The 16220-nt window shown below is 50.3% G+C and overlaps 1 protein-coding gene across 1 annotated transcript in view; it reads left to right on the forward strand.

Moving 5' to 3' along the window:
• Positions 1-16220, forward strand: part of LOC128825944 (protein-arginine deiminase type-1-like) — a 36800-nt gene that overhangs the window by 17518 nt on the left and 3062 nt on the right. Inside the window, exons 7-14 of the mRNA XM_054008836.1 lie at positions 2616-2794; positions 4446-4549; positions 5138-5261; positions 6110-6217; positions 9277-9428; positions 11843-11987; positions 13516-13609; positions 13691-13770. Of these exons, the coding sequence (XP_053864811.1) occupies positions 2616-2794; positions 4446-4549; positions 5138-5261; positions 6110-6217; positions 9277-9428; positions 11843-11987; positions 13516-13609; positions 13691-13770 (986 nt within the window). The remainder of the gene's footprint in view (positions 1-2615; positions 2795-4445; positions 4550-5137; positions 5262-6109; positions 6218-9276; positions 9429-11842; positions 11988-13515; positions 13610-13690; positions 13771-16220) is intronic.

Consider the following 16220-nt stretch of genomic DNA (forward strand, 5'->3'; position numbering starts at 1 on the left):
AGGCAACCTATGGCACGCGTGCCGAAGGCGGCACGCGAGCTGATTTTTAGTGGCACTCACACTGCCTGGGTCCTGGTCACTGGTCTGGGGGGCTCTGCATTTTAATTTAATTTTAAATGAAGGTTCTTAAACATTTTAAAAACCTTATTTACTTTACAGACAACAATAGTTTAGTTCTATATTATAGACTTATAGAAAGAGACCTTCTAAAAACGTTCAAATGTATTACTGGCACGCAAAACCTTAAATTAGAGTGAATAAATGAAGACTCGGCACACCACTTCTGAAAGGTTGCCGACCCCTGAACTAGATCCATGAAAGTCAACAGGGCTCGGATGGCTAAGCAGTACTAGACAAAAAACAGATGTTTTGATTTGCTGAAAATTTCCAAACATAAATAAAATGTTTTGGGTCAAATGAAATGTTTCATTCAACCCCAAATAAAATGTTTCTTTCATTTTTGAACATTTTCTAACTTTTGGAAAAACTTGGAAATAAAATTAAAGGACATTTCAAACCGGAAAAGTCATTTTGAATCAGAAAACTGAAAAGTTTCATTTTGAAAAGGTCAAAATCCAGAACTGTGGATTTTTTTTGACCGAAACAATTCAGTGAAAATTGACACAAATTGGCAACATGCTTCAGTGTCGCCCAATCTGGATTTGTTGCTGGAAAAAAGTTTTCCCCCCAAAACATCCCCCAGTTCTACTTCTAAGGGTATGTCTACACTAACCACCAGATAGGCGGGTAGTGATTGATCTATCAGGGATCAATTTATCGCGTCTAGTGTAGACACGATAAATCGATCCCCGATCGCTCCGCCGTTGACTCCTGTACTCCACCGCGGCGAGAGGCGGAAGTGGAGTTGACAGGGGAGTGGCGGCAGTGAGGACCTAAGTTAAGTCGACCTAAGATACGTCGCTATTCTCGTAGCTGAAGTTGCATGTCTTAGGTCGACCCCGCCTCCCCCAGTGTAGACCAAAACTAAGACATTGTTCCGCCATCTGTCTCCAATACCACACAAAGCAGGAATGTACCAACCCCAATGGAGGCGCTTAGAAATTAAGGACCAGACTTTACGCTGCCAACAGTCCCCCTCCTTAGTGAATAACTGATCGGCAGTGTGAGCAAGGAGTTTAAATCTGGCCCCACTGCCTCGCTCAGGGACAAGGAGTCTGTGAGTAGAGCACTGTAGCTGCAGAAGCATGGGCTACTCGCCTAAGTACAAACCCGTAGGAACATACATGAGGCAGCTCCCCCCAGCCGCCGTGGCTACACTACTGTCTTTTAGCGTGCTAGCTCAGATGAGAGTTAGCACAAATATTTCTACATGAACTGGGAATCACACCCCTACCTCCTAGTGTAAACGTACCCTGTGGCCGAGCCAGAAACAGAATCCATCTCTCCGGAGCCTTAACTCCAAGACCATCCTTCCTCCATGGCAGTCTCTTGAAGTCCAGTGATCTGACAATACATTCGGCGCATGACTCTACAGCTCTCAACAGCCAATATCATTCTACATCTGGTTTCTCTGGCTTTGTAATTTTTCTTGATAATTTAGGCGTTTCGTGTCATTTCCTGTTCCTTCGACTCATTTTTCCTGTACAATTTGATGTCCTCCGATTTCAAAGGTATTTCCTGTCCTCTGAGCATCTCTGCATTCTCTTGCGTTAGCCCTTTTAGAAGATTGAGTTACACGACAGTTTGGGTTATTAAAAAAAAGAATAATACTTTGTTTGAAGCAGCCTGCTGAAATTTCAGAGGGCAAGGTCTGCTTCTCACACTGGCTCGTCTCTGACGACTAACTGCGTTTGACGTTCCATGAGGCATTTCTAAGCTCGCCTGGGGCAGGCCTGACTGCCTACAGAGCCCAAATACATACGAGTGGTGAGCATGGCTCTGCTACACGATTGCCAGCCCGCCCACCCCACCAAATCATGATGCAAGTCAGTTTTTGCAGGACAAACTTCAGAGGTGGGCAGTGTGACCCAGGGGAACAAATACACAGCTGGTATCCAGGAGGGCCCATGTTCTAATGCTGGCACTGTCACTGACTCATTGCGTGAACTTGGATATTAGGGAAAACATTTTCACTAGGAGGGTGGTGAAGCACTGGAATGGGTTCCCTAGGGAGGTGGTGGAATCTCCTTCCTTAGAGGTTTTTAAGGTCAGGCTTGACAAAGCCCTGGCTGGGATGATTTAGTTGGGAATTGGTCCTGCTTTGAGCAGGGGGTTGGACTAGATACCTTCTGAGGTCCTGTCCAACCCTGATCTTCTATGATTCTATGAACTTGGGCACGACACTTAGATCAAAGCTGGGCACCTCGCTGGGCAAACAGATTCTTATTTCAACACCTAAATCCATGGCTGAGTGCTGAGTCCCTGCAACTCCCATCCAAAATGAGGCAATGGATTTAGGAGGCCAACTTTAGACAACTCACACTTGAAAATTTTGGCTCCAGGGTGTCCAAAGGAATATTAACTGTATCCATTGGATAATGCAGGAGACGCTCTCCTTTCGTATACACCACCTTCCTCCCACCTTCCCTGGCTGCCCCATCCACCCCGGGAAGTGTCCCGTTCACACTGTGATGTGTATTCCTTCCTGTCCCTAGGCAGTGGCTCACTCGCCCAGTACGAGCATGTGCTGGGGTCGCATAAACGCTCCTACGTAGTGGATCGTCCCAGCGGAGAAGAAGAGGACACCTTCTACGTCGAGGGATTGGCCTTCCCGGATGCTGACTTCTCAGGGCTGGTTTCCTTCAGCGTCACCCTGCTAGAGGTCTCCGATAAGGTACGATACACTCTTGGACTCTGGGCAGTAGAGAGAGATGCTTCTAGCTGCAGTGCCTTTCAGCCAGTGGAAGGATGATCACGTAGGAAGGCAAGGATCAAGGACACTGGCCAGGCCAACGTAGTCCCCTTCCCCAGGAGGAGGGTTTTGGAAAGACCAAAAGGCTCAGACAAATTAGAAACAACCCTGAATTTCCAGCCTCCCAACTCTGGCCAGGACTTTCATTGTGTTGAACAGGGGTTCCCAGAACCTGAGCTTCTGGTCAATTGCTCAGAGAGGAACCTTCCCTCGGGAGCACTTTTTGAGCACATCAGGAAGCATAAAACAGAATAAGGTCAATTAAACCAGCCTCTCCCAGATGCCCTATGAGGTGGTCTGGCCTGTAACACCCATCTACCCCCTGCAGCCAAATCTGGCACCCACCGGGATCTCCGTGAGGAGAACCTGCTCTAACCCCAATCAATAACTTTCCCCTGGACAGTTTGGTGTTTTCCATGGCTCTCCACTTGAGCCCTGTTCTGGCTGAAAGGAGGGGGCTGCTGGCTGAACCCCGAGTCTGAATGACCATCATTTTAAAGGGCCGTAAACACTACAATGTTTGATTGTGCTTGTTGCCAGCTTGTGATGTGATTAGGGATCCGTGTTTGTCACGGAGGTCGCAGGACGTCACGGAGGTCGTATTAGTCACGGGAGTCCCGGCACCAATCCCGGGGCAGCTGGAGCAGCGGCTGCCCCCCCTCCCAGGGTCTTCCCTGCTCGGTGGTGGCCGGAGTGGCAGTGAGGCCCCCAGGGCTTTCCCCTCCTGGAGGCTGGAGCAGCAGTGGGGCTCCCTCCCTGCAGCTGGTGCCACGCCCCCCCCCCACAAGATTCAATCAGGGGCATTTATGGTATATGTCATGGACAGGTCACGGGCTGTGATTTTTTTGTTTCTTGCCCGTGACCGGTCCATGACTTTTGCTAAAAATACCCGTGATTATACCGCAGCCTTAGATGCGCTGGAGGGTTCCTGGCTACCCACGCGGCAGTTAAGGCCCTGCCCCTACCCACATTCGTGGTTCGACATTGCCAGGGCTAGAGAGGAGCTCAGTTACACCAGGACCAAGTGTCGGTTACTGTGCAGTGAAGACAGGACCTCCTGAGCACGTCTATGTCATTAGGTTAGCCAGGCCCCCCAGCAGAGAGGACACACATACAGCAGAGGTTAAACCAACTCAGCTCTCCCTGGCGAGCCCTTCCAAAACTCAGACTGTGGTTGCAGCCTATTTTCCCATGGGAAGGGGCTTGGAGTGGCCCTGGAGAAGACCACTCCCGTCCGGTGGGGAAAAGAAAGGGTCATGAAAAAGCCAGGAGAATGGCCAGCGCCCCCTGCACCCTGAGTGGAGATGGCCTCCTAAGCGAAGTGGCAAACCAACTATCGGGTGACCCTCCTTAGCTGCACACTTGCAATTTAAGGGCGTTTCTTGCCAGGAGCTCTCCGTCTTCTGCTCAACTTGCTCTGCCGTTCGGTTCCCGTAAGTTCGGTCACTGCTGCGGTGCCCCCTAGTGGAGAGTAGTGCACAGCTGGCTTCTGAGTCCTTCATTTCGGAGCCTTCAAAGACTGGGTTTTGCTTTTGCTCGGGGCTCAGTGATTTTCATCTCTTGTTGCCTATAGAACGCACCAGACACCCCCATTTTCACAGACACCGTGGTCTTCCGGGTGGCCCCGTGGATAATGACGCCCAACACCCTGCAGCCTTTGGAGGTTTTTGTCTGCAGGTGAGAGTGATACGACTGATCATTTCAGTCACCAGTCCATATTGGGGTAGGGTGGAGTCCGCAGCTCAGAGGAGCACAGAGGGAACATGTGTATCACGCTCAAACAGTGCGTTACGCATCCCGGTACAATGGGAGAACAACCTTCTACTGCTGCCAACTAACAGACTTCCTCCTTTAGTTCAAGTAGCACAGGTGTGTGTACTACACAGCCAAATATTCTCCTTGATTATTGTCCTCCACCCCCCTACCCACGCCCGGACAATCTAGCCCAGTCTACAGGGGAAGACGTGTTGCAGGCTCGCTCTCCTGTGCTCCCCAGTCCAAATATTGAAGAACCTGGACCTGCTGCCACTGGCATCCATTGAAATAGGATGAGGATCAAGGCCCCTCCATTTGTCATGCTGCCGTTTTGCAAAGTTCCTCCTTCCACTGGAGCTAAACTCACAACATTTAACAAACGGAGCAGCCTGTGAATGGGGAGCGCAGGGCACAGTTTGGATTCTGGCTGGGTCCCTGTGACCCATTCCCCGTAACGCATTGACCCCTCTGCTCCATGTAGGTTCCTCTCTTTACTCATTTTCCTTCCAGCATGGAGAGAGACTCCAACTCTAATGCAGACTTTCTGGAGGCTATGAGAGCCCTGGTGAGGAAAGCCAACTGTAAGCTGACCATCTGCCCTGAGGTTGAAAACCAGCACGACCGCTGGATCCAGGTAATAATACATGACTCTTACCTAGCACGTTTCATCAGTAGATCCCAAAGTGCTTTATCACGATCTCCATTTTACAGATGGGGAAACTGAGGCACAGGGCGGCAAAGCCCAAGCTCACCCAACAGGCCAGGGATAAACCCAGGTCTTCCAAGTCCCAAGCCAGTGCTCTGGCCACTAGATCACACTGCCACTCAGAGTAGCGTATCACCACTGCTTCCTCAAAACCCAAACCAAGCCAACAGGGATTAGGAGCCTTATCTGGGGCCAGAATCAAATTAAAAACTGGCGACATTCATCGGTAGGTGGCGTTTTGATCAGCGGTTGGATACTACGTCAATCAGGACTATACAAATGACACCAGATAGGTAGCTGGACCCTGCCAGCCACCCCTTCGCTGTCAGCAATGATTCTCTCAGCTGGCATTACCCAAGGCATCCTTTTCCAGGCACTGGGGGAGAAAGGAAAACCACGCTCTCTTGTCATGTGGGGTCTATTTCATATTTGTGATCCTCCGCTTAATTAACGCAGCCTGAAGGGGAAGGACGAGGGTTCATAGGCCCTGCAGGAATAGCATGTTTCAAGGATGGGATTGAAGGAGGAGAGAACAAGGTTTGGCATATACAAGTGTAAGCCACTAGTGAGTGGGTATTGTAGGCCCCCCTGGAGTTGTTGCCACCCCCAGCTATGTGTGCAACCGGCAGTTCAATCCCCGGCGTGTCCACCACCAGGGCAGCTGTCACTCAAACACCCCCCACACACGCTCAGCCCACGCCACACGTTCCCACTAGTCAGCGACTGATAGCGCTGCTGCTGTAAGAGACCCTCTCCCCGCTTTCTCCCCACAACAGGACGAGATAGAGTTTGGCTACGTGGAGGCTCCCCACAAGACGTTCCCCGTGGTCTTCGATTCCCCCCGGGACAGAGGCCTGAAGGATTTTGCTTTTCAAAGGATTCTGGTTTGTAACTATTTTTTGAAGTGGCCGAGAACAGACTCTCTGCAGGGGGTTCCTGATCCTGGGGGCGGGGTGGGGTTTGGCCGCTCGGTGTCATCCAGTCTCCTGGAACTCACCGCCCTGGAGAGGGGATGTTGCTCATTTGGGGTCTGCCTGGAGGGTTCCTTCTGACTTTGGTGAGTTTACTTATCGGGTGTCCATGTGCAGATTAGAAGTTCTAAATGCAGAAGCACCATTCAGCACACATTTATTACAGCACACGGCCGAGAAGCAACTAGCATCCATTAAAGGCCCACTGCGCTAACCCTCAGAAAAACCCTACTGCTTGCAATAGATGGGTCAGACAATCAAACACAGGGCAGCAGTCTCCTTTGGCTTACCTCCATTGTACAGGGCCACAACCCCACTCACTTCAGCGGGATCACTCCCAGGTTAGCCTCTGATGTCCCAGTTTGATGCCAGAGGACGGAATCATTCGTGTTTTACATCTGGCTTCTCTCCCTGCAAGGCCTGAACCTACAGCTTCAGCAGGAGAGTTTGCCCTGGGAGGCTGTGTCACGGAGTCCCCGGGCGATGCTCTGGAACTGCTCCCCACAAAGCCAGTCAGGACTTTGGGGAGCCTTCTCTCCCTCGGAGCAGACTGTCTTCAGGGCAAGAAGCTCACACGGCTTCACCTTCCTGGGTCTGACCTTGGAGCATTCAGCATCTGCCCCTCCGTTCGCTTCCTACAGCGAGTCCGTCCAGGCGGGGTCCGGGGGAAGCCAGAGGGTCCTGCACACACCCCCACTTCGCAGTCAGACGTGACTCTCAGCCAGCCAGTAAAACAGAGGTTTATTAGATGACAGAAACACGGTCTAAAACAGAGCTTGTAGGTACAGCGAACGGGACCCCTCAGCCGGGTCCATTCTGGGGCCCAGCGAGGCAGACAACCCCTGTCTGCCCTCACTCCCCGTCCCCAGCCAGCTCCAAACTGAAACCCCTTCCAGCCCCCCCTCCTCTGGCCTTTGTCTCTTTCCCGGGCCAGGAGGTCACCTGATCTCTTTGTTCACCTTTAGCTATCCCCTTGCAGGGGGGAAGGGCCCCGGCCATTTGTTGCCAGGAGCAGAGTGTTGGCCATTTATGCACACTGGAGACTTAAGAAATGCATAGGGGAAACTGAGGCACCCACACAGTATTCAGAGGAAACATTAAGAACAGTCCCACTTCGTCACAGGCTGGTTCTAAGCAATGCCAACCATCAACCACTATGTCCCGCCCCCCCCCAAGCCTTTCTGCAGAGACGTCTCGCTGGAAAAGAAATCTCTCTCTTACTGCAACAGAGCCATCCTGCAGAAAGGGCTAGAGAGCCCGGCTGTTCAAGGATTAATCCAAACAACACTTCACTGAACACAAGACCAAGCCCTGCGCAAAGTTAGAAGCAGACTCCAGGTGCAGAGTTGCTTTGCTCTTTCCTTTCGCAGTTATGTTTCACAAAGCAGAGGTCTGGCCACTCTTACCTGAGCAGGGTGTTTGTGCGCGTTTGTCTGTGATGCCTCCAGACTGAGGCGCATTTTGCGAGCGGAGACTATACTAACTTTCTACGTCCTGTGATGGGAGGAAGGGGGCTTGTGACTACGGCTCTTTATACCCTCCCACACAGCACCACCTGTGCCAGGAACAGCACCACAGCTGAACCTGCCCCACAGTCACTTGGCCTCATATTCTTGGCTCTTGTCTTCGAGGGTTCATGGGCGGTTGGTGCTGGGGGCTCCATATTCCGTCCTCGCCTGGGGACGCTAAGGGGGCCACTTGCTTTGATGGCTAAAACAAAAACACTTTTTAAAAAAAAGGTGGGGGAGGGGGTCCCGGAGTGGGGGAAGTTCCATTGGAGAGGGATGATTGGATGAAACTAAAAAGGGGGTGGAGTCAAGGGACTATAAAACTGATCTCCAACAGCTAGGTACATCAAGCTAGTGCAAGTGTTAGTTCAGATTGGAGCAGGGGAGAAGTGTGTGATGAATTTTGTGTGTGTGTGTGTGTGTATCAATTATTTGCTGTCAGTCATGGGGCAATGAAAGCGTGAGAGCAACTCTACAGCCTGGTGTGTGGGGCACATCCAGAGGGTGAGAGAGATGCAAGTTTAGAGCACTGTTCTGATGACACATTTAATTAGTTCTACAGAGTGGAAAAGTAGGGGGGGAATGAGAAAGAAAGAAAACTGTCCCTATGGCTCAGGAGGTAGGCTGCTCTTTAGCAATATGAGAGATCTGAGTTCAAATCCTTTCTCTTCAGCAGGGCACTAAACCTAGGTGGCTCAGATCCTGGGCTGAGAGTTATACGGAGACAAGCTGTATCCTCTGTATTTTGTGAATCGTGGCTTCTTGTTAAAATGCCCCAAATGGAATGAAAATTGGAGTCAGGTCAAAGGAAACGCATCACTCGACCCCGCTCACGATGTTTTGACTTTTCGATTCACCAAAAATTCTGAAAAATCTTCATTTTCAGTTCAACCCGAAACAGCCCCTTTTTCAATTGGAATCGCCAGCGAACTGAAAAATCCATCGTCTGTGTAGCTGTACTCATAACCCCTTCCCGGGCTAGTCACCAGAGGGAGTCGGAGAGCCATGCTGGACCAGTGGGGCTTAAACTAGCCCAGCACAGCTATTTCTCTGATTGCTTCTTGTTGTCTTACACCTCTCCCCAGCTGGGAACAAAAGCCAAGAACACCTGGGAATGGGTGGTGCATGTTCTGCCACTTCAGGGAGGTGCCCAGGTGTGATCTAGATCTAGTATTATTTGGTTTCGCGAAGGAGGTTGAATGCTTACCCTCCAATGATAGGTTTTATTGGGGTGAGGAACTATTGGTTGAAAGGAACAGCGCCCCCTCCTGGCAGGGTCAGGAGAGGAGGGGATTTCCTTGCCTGGAAGGTTGGCTCCTCTGCTCTTCCCCATACCCAGCCTGGGTAAGGATTATTTTAGACGGGCAGATCAAGCCTTTAGCACATGCTCTGACCGCAGTTCATCACCGCAATGAACAGCGCGCCTAACTGGACGGTGCGTTGTGTTGTTCTTGTCCCCGAAAGGGCCCTGATTTTGGCTACGTGACCCGAGTACCTCCTCGCGGACACGTCTCCAGCCTCGACTCCTTTGGCAATCTGGATGTCAGCCCTCCGGTGACTGTCCAAGGGAAGACGTACCCGCTGGGAAGGATCCTCATTGGAAGCAGCTTGCCCAGGTGAGGGAGGCGCATGAGGTCTTGGTGTGAGAGAGGATTAAAGGTGCAGCTAGCGGAATAAAGGCCCCGGGGGGAAAGCTCCCGAGTGGGGAGATGGAGGGGAAATTTGCAGATGCAGGTAGGTTAATAGCTCACTACTAATGTCTGCAGTGGTGCAACCGTCCCCTACAACCAACACTGTTAGCTTGCGTCTGGAGCCTCGAAAACAGCAGCGAGAATGTTCACGTTCCCTCTGCTGTCTGTCACAGTTCAGAGGAACTTACACACACCGCAACTGCCTCTAAAAGGCAAAGTCTTTATCTTGGGAGGGGATGGGCAACAAGATCACACCCCGCTGTTTCTAGCTAGATACCACGCTTATATGGCTCCCGCCACCACAGTATCTGAGCATCTCACAGTCTTTGATGTATTTATCCTCACAACGCCGCTGGGAGATGGGGCCATGCTATGGCCCCATTTTACAGAAGGAGAACTGAGGCAGGGAGAGCCAAGGTGACTTGCCCAGGGTCACAGGGGATGATTGTGGCAGAGCAGGAAGCTAAAGGCTGGTCAGCCCAGGCTGGCATCTGAACCACCAGGCCATCCTGCCCCGTTGACCAGTATTGCCCCTCGTTTCAGTGAAGCACACTTCAGTGGCTTGCAGTTTGAACACACAACCTTAGGCGCCAGCCATCCCCAGAGCGAATAGACTTGGTGACCCTGGAGCGCACTTTGATAGAACATGGTAGCAGCAGGGGAAGAGCCTTATCTAATCCAACCGCCCTGAGTTACAGGAATCGGAAATCTCCTGGAGTGTTCTTATTTAACAAGCTCCTGGGGTCACATTTGCTCAGAGACGTGTATTCATAGATTCATAGATTCTAGGACTGGAAGGGACCTTGAGAGGTCATCGAGTCCAGTCCCCTGCCCGCATGGCAGGACCAAATACTGTCTAGACCATCCCTGATAGACATTTATCTAACCTACTCTTAAATAGCTCCAGAGATGGAGATTCCACAACCTCCCTAGGCAATTTATTCCAGTGTTTAACCACCCTGACAGTTAGGAACTTTTTCCTAATGTCCAACCTAGACCTCCCTTGCTGCAGTATCTCCAAGCACCACCTACAGGTGTTCTGTCCAAGGAAGCAGGTCACGGCTCATCTCACCACCTCCACTGTTACCAGCCTGTGTAGCAAGGTAATATACTTACAGTGCGGGCTGGTGGACAGTGAAGCCTAAGTGGAGGAAAAAGTGATTCCACTTACTTTCGTTATATGGACAGAGAGTGGGATCCCTGCCTGCTGACCTAGGAGACACCTGTTATCCCACCAAGAAAGCATTCTGCTTCAAATCTGCTGGGAGATTCTCACCAGGCTGACAGCTCTGCAGTACCACTAGATCCTGGTGACATTGTCAGTACCAGGGTCTGGAAGAACAATCCTGCTTCTTGCTGCGGAAGAATTCACCAGCCATGATGTTCGGCTAGAGGAAGAACCAGAGTGGAAGTCTGGTTTTTAATATCCCCACACTTGGAGTTGGAGCTGACCTCTGTGACTTTAGAATGGCTTAACCCAACCCCCCCAATTGGGACACCACCAAACGATGGAGACATTTGGATCTGAGTTCTGTAGCTTGGGCCCATTTCCCAGTTCGAGCAATGGAAATCTGATTGATCTGTGACCCTTCCTTGCTCTGAGTCGCACTGATCCAAGTGGGACCGCTAGCATGGATAAGTGCTACTCAGTGCGTTAAGAGTGGGACCTAAATTCCCCATATAATAAAGTCATTCGAACTCCACTGTGCATGTCAACCTATTAGAGATCAAAATTAAAATATAGCGTTTACGGGCTTGATTCCCCATTGGCTTGCACCCCGTGCAGTATCGTTTCCCCCAGCGCATGCGTACCAGCTGCTACCATTCTGACGTCTACAGCCATTTTGCACTGGTGGGACTGACCCCACAGACAGCAGGGCAAGGGAGAGGCAGGCCTTAAATGGGAAAAGAGGGACGGCTCAGAAAAGGTTAAACGCCTGGAGCGAGTGGAGGCTGGTTTGCTCTGCTCCGAACGGCTGGTGACTGGAACTCAGCAGCTGTTCCGGGCAGCCTGTTCGAGGTGGTTCAGCTAAAACCAGAGGACTGAGATGTGCTTTGTGTAATAAAGAACCCTGCTTTACAAAGAAGTCTGTTCACTGAGATAAACACCCTCCCCTCTCCCCCCTCCCCCCATGAATCTGGCGTGGCGTTTACGTGGGACATTCAATGGAATAGCATTAAAAGAACAAACTCAGGCATTTGGAAAGGTCAAACAAAGGCATTGTTTCAGAATAGCAGAGTATTGGCTATTTTTATCAAGACAAAGCTCGTTACAAGGGAGGATTGGGAGTCGGGACTTCTACCAACTCCTATGTTCTCCCCTCCATCTGAGTTCCCAGGTCGGGCGGCAGGAGGATGACAAAGGCCGTCAGGGACTTTCTCTATGCCCAGAAGGTGCAGCCCCCCGTGGAGCTCTACTCGGACTGGCTGAGTGTGGGTCACGTCGATGAATTCCTGAGCTTTGTTCCAGCCCCCGATAGGAAGGTACCACTCACCAGGTGACGTTTCTAACCAGCCCTTCCCTCCCTTCCAGTCAGGCTTGGCGCTTGGAGAGCATTCTTCATCTGCGTCTCTGGAACCAATTTACAGAGGTTGGGGAGCATTCCTCCCATTTGATTGATGGGGAAATCGAGGCAGAGGGGAGGGGAAAGTGACTTGCCCGAGGTCAAACGGTGAGTCTGTGGCAGAGCTGGGAATAGAACATGCATCTCCTATTTCCCAGCTTGGTGCCCTACCTACTAGACTGTACTGCCTCCTTTTAGAGGGGGAGAAGTCGCAGAATATGTGTCTATAATAGTTACACTCTTCCAGCAACTTAGTCTGTAAGCCACATGGATGTACATTTGGCTGTGTTCCATACTTTGAATTCCTCTAGTGACTTTCACCTGAGACTCTCTGCAAACATCAAATAAGCTCTGCAACCCATCTGTTAGGATGGGGAATAGCGTTGCCATTTTACAGGTTAGGGAAACCGAGGCAGAGGAAGTGACTTGGCTGAGATGACACACTGACTTACCTCCAGGGCCAGCATCATGTAATAATAATAACATCTATTTTTAACAGAAAGTCTCTTTGCCTCTGTTACCTGATTCTCTTTGGGACCTTGTACAGCTCCAAGCACATGGCTGCATCCTGATTCTGCGATCACCCCACTCAGCAGAACCAGGCTCGTTACACTTTTCAGCCGCAATTGCCTTTCATTTTTCTCATGCTTCCATGGGGGAAAAAACTTCCAATTCCCTGAAATTCCACCATCAATCATCATTTTGAGGGGGAGAAATCATATGAAATGAAAAGGAATGTTCTAGGAAGTTTGGGTCAGATGCAGATGGCTTTAATTGTAATGTATATTTCAGCTCAGTGGTTTGAGCATTGGCCTGTGAAGCTGAGGGTTGTGAGTTCAATCCTTGAAGGGGCCATTTAGGGATCTGGGGCAAAAAATCTGTCTGGGGATTAGTCCTGCTTTGAGCAGGGGGTTGGACTAGATGACCTCCTGAGGTCCCTTCCAACCCTGATATTCTATGATTCTAGTAGTGCTGTAATTGGGGGCCAGCTGTACCAGCACAAAGTGATAGATAGCCCATCCCCAAATCATTTGCAATCTAGATAAGGCAGGTGGGGTGGAACAGACAGGTCTGCAGCAGAGCTGGGGCTAGAACCCACTGATTCCCAGGCCCCTGCCTGGTCCATTGCCTGGATGTACTAGACCAAACAGCCGCTTGTGAGGGTCTTTTTTGGCCCCAATTTCCCCACTGCTGCTTCCGTTGGTTCCGCTACCCCAGAGATAGCAACAGGGGGCACTCTAGTGTAGACAGGATTCCGGCAGCCAGTGGTGGCTGAGAGCATGCTCAGAGCAGGTCTGCGTGAAGGAACGCATCAAGTGCCGGTGAACACCAGTGCCTTGGCTGCATGAGCTCTCCCACCAGTGAGGCTGAACCAGGGAGATGAGAGATCTCGGAGGGAGAAGTCTAATGGAGACAAGGCCAGACACTCACTGACTCTCTCTGTTAAGGGTTTCCGGCTGCTCTTGGCCAGCCCCGATGCCTGCTACAAGCTGTTCAAGGAGAAACAAAGAGAGGGGCACGGCAGCGCGGCCCAGTTTGCCGGTGAGTGGCTCAGTCAGGATGCCTTTGGCACTCACAGAGGCCGGCTGGTGGGTCTCACTTGCTGTATTCCTTTCCTCCCAGGGCTGGAGAACGTGCAGACCATAACAATAGACGAGATGCTGGCTGATGAGACCCTGAGGAGTGACAGTGAATACGTGCAGGTAGGAGTGGGGAAGAGGGAAGGCCTGAAAAGACCCCAGCAATACCAAATGCAGCACCCTAGAAGTCCTATGGCTCCCCCCTATTGAAAGCTTGAGCAGATCAGCTCATGGGCTTTTGTCCCAGAGTCACCTTGGATGTGATCCATGAAGAGGCTGAGGTCTGACCGGGGGGGGAGGGGGGGGGGTGAAGTTCATGAATTCCACCAGGTGCAGAGGGTCAGCTACCCATACTGAGTAATGCTCTTCATCATCATCACAGCACACCCCAAAAGAAGGTCGTCTCCTTGCAGATCAAGACCCCCCCGGTCGATCTCTAGCTAAATCCTGAAGATGTTCTAGGTGGATGGTCCGATTAGGTCCATCTTCTCAAATTAACCTCAACATTCCCCACCTCCTCTGTGTCTAGGGTAGCCCACAGTGAAAATGCCAAAGTCAGGGCAGGTTGCTCCCAAAACTGGTGGTTAACACTGTAGTTAGACTCACCAACCAGTCACAAATTGTGCTCCTGATCCCCCCCACTGCTTATCAAGAAGCCAACCAAAAAGAAATCACACAGCCCCCTTTCTTGCATTCCAGTCTCAGGTTCCCAATCAGCAAATAGATCCAGTACAGTGAGAAGTTATTTAAAACTCTACTCAGTATACAAAATGTTCTTCTGACCCCCAAAGGGCCAGCCACATTACCAGATCAATTCTAGTTTGGATCTTATCCAAGATACCACGCTGCCAGCCAATCCTTTTGTATCTAAAACTAAACGTTTATTATAAAAGAAAGGAAAAGAGAAGAGAGTTGTTAAATGGTCAAAGCTATCAGATACATAATATGACTTCAGAGTCTGTATATCAGGTTCATAGCAGCATTGGTGAGTTGGCTGGCTTGTAAAGTCCCTCTGGAACACACCCAAAGCTTGGATGGGTCTATCAGTCCTTTGTTCAAAGCTTCAGATTGTAGAGAAGTTACTCCAGAGGTGAGAAGCAGAAGTGAAGATAAAATGGAGAAGATGCAGCTGCCTTTTTATATCCTTTGCCATGTGGCTTGAAAATCCTTTGTCCCAAAAAACAAAGTCACAGCACATGGGCATGGAAAAGGTCTTGGTGTCCCTGTCCACAGGCGTGTCCTTGTCCCTGCATGTCCTGCTGACTCATAGGTGTAGCCCCTGGCGTCTCTCAATGGGCTCCTTGTAAAGCTGATTGTCCTTGATGGGCCATCCAACAGGGTAGACTCATAGACTTTAAGGTCAGAAGGGACCATTATGATCATCTGGTCTGACCCCCTGCATGCTGCAGGCCACATGACCCTTCCCTGGACTCTGCCATTGAAGTCCCCAATCCTGTGTTTTAGTGACTTCAATCGGCAGAGACCCTCCTGCTAGAGATCCCTGCCCCATGTTGCGGAGGAAGGCGAAAAACCTCCAGAGGCTCAGCCAATCTACCCTGGAGGAAAATTCCTTCCCGACCCCAAATATGGCGATCAGTAATACCCCGAGCATGTAGGCAAGAGTCTCTAGCCTGGCCCTTGTTGGCCATTATGCTATTTACGTACCATTGCTTGGTTTTCCTTGACTACTATGTTTTACCATTAAACCATTCCCTCCATAAACTTATCTAACTTAATCCTAAAACCAGACAGGTCCGTCGCCCCCACCGTTTCCCTCGGAAGGCCGCTCCAATATTTCACCCCTCTGACGGTCAGAAACCTTCGTCTAATTTCAAGCCTGAACTTCCCCACGGCCAGTTTATATCCATTCGTTCTCGTGTCCACATTAGTACTAAGATGGAATAATTCCTCTCCCTCCCTTGTATTTATCCCTCTGATATATTTAAAGATAGCAATCATATCCCCCCTCAGCCTTCGTTTTGTCAGACTAAACAACCCAAGCTCCTCTAGTCTCTTTTCATACGACAGGTTTTCCATTCCTCTGATCATCCTAGTCGCCCTTCTTTGCACCCGTTCCAATTTGAGTTCATCTTTTTTAAACATGGGAGACCAGAACTGCACACAGTACTCCAAATGAGGTCTCACCAGCGCCTTATATAACGGAAGCAGGACCTCCTTATCCCTACTAGATATACCTCGCCTAATACATCCCAAGACCGCATTGGCTTTTTTCACCGCCACGTCACATTGTCGACTCATAGTCATCCTGCGGTCTACAAGGACCCCTAGGTCCTTCTCCTCTTCCGTTACTTCTAACCAATGCGTCCCCATCTTGTAACTAAAATTGTTATTAGTCATCCCCAAGTGCATCACCTTACACTTTTCACTATTAAATTTCATCTTATTTCTGATACTCCAATTCACAAGCTCATTCAAGTCTCCCTGCAGAATATCCCTATCCTCCTCCGAATTTGCAACGCCTCCCACCTTCGTATCATCCGCAAACTTTATCAGCCCACTCTTGCAATCGGTTCCGAGGTCAGTTATAAATAGATTAAATAAAATGGGTCCCA

Source organism: Malaclemys terrapin, chromosome 19, assembly GCF_027887155.1.
Source record: "Malaclemys terrapin pileata isolate rMalTer1 chromosome 19, rMalTer1.hap1, whole genome shotgun sequence".
NCBI lineage: Eukaryota > Metazoa > Chordata > Testudines > Emydidae > Malaclemys > Malaclemys terrapin.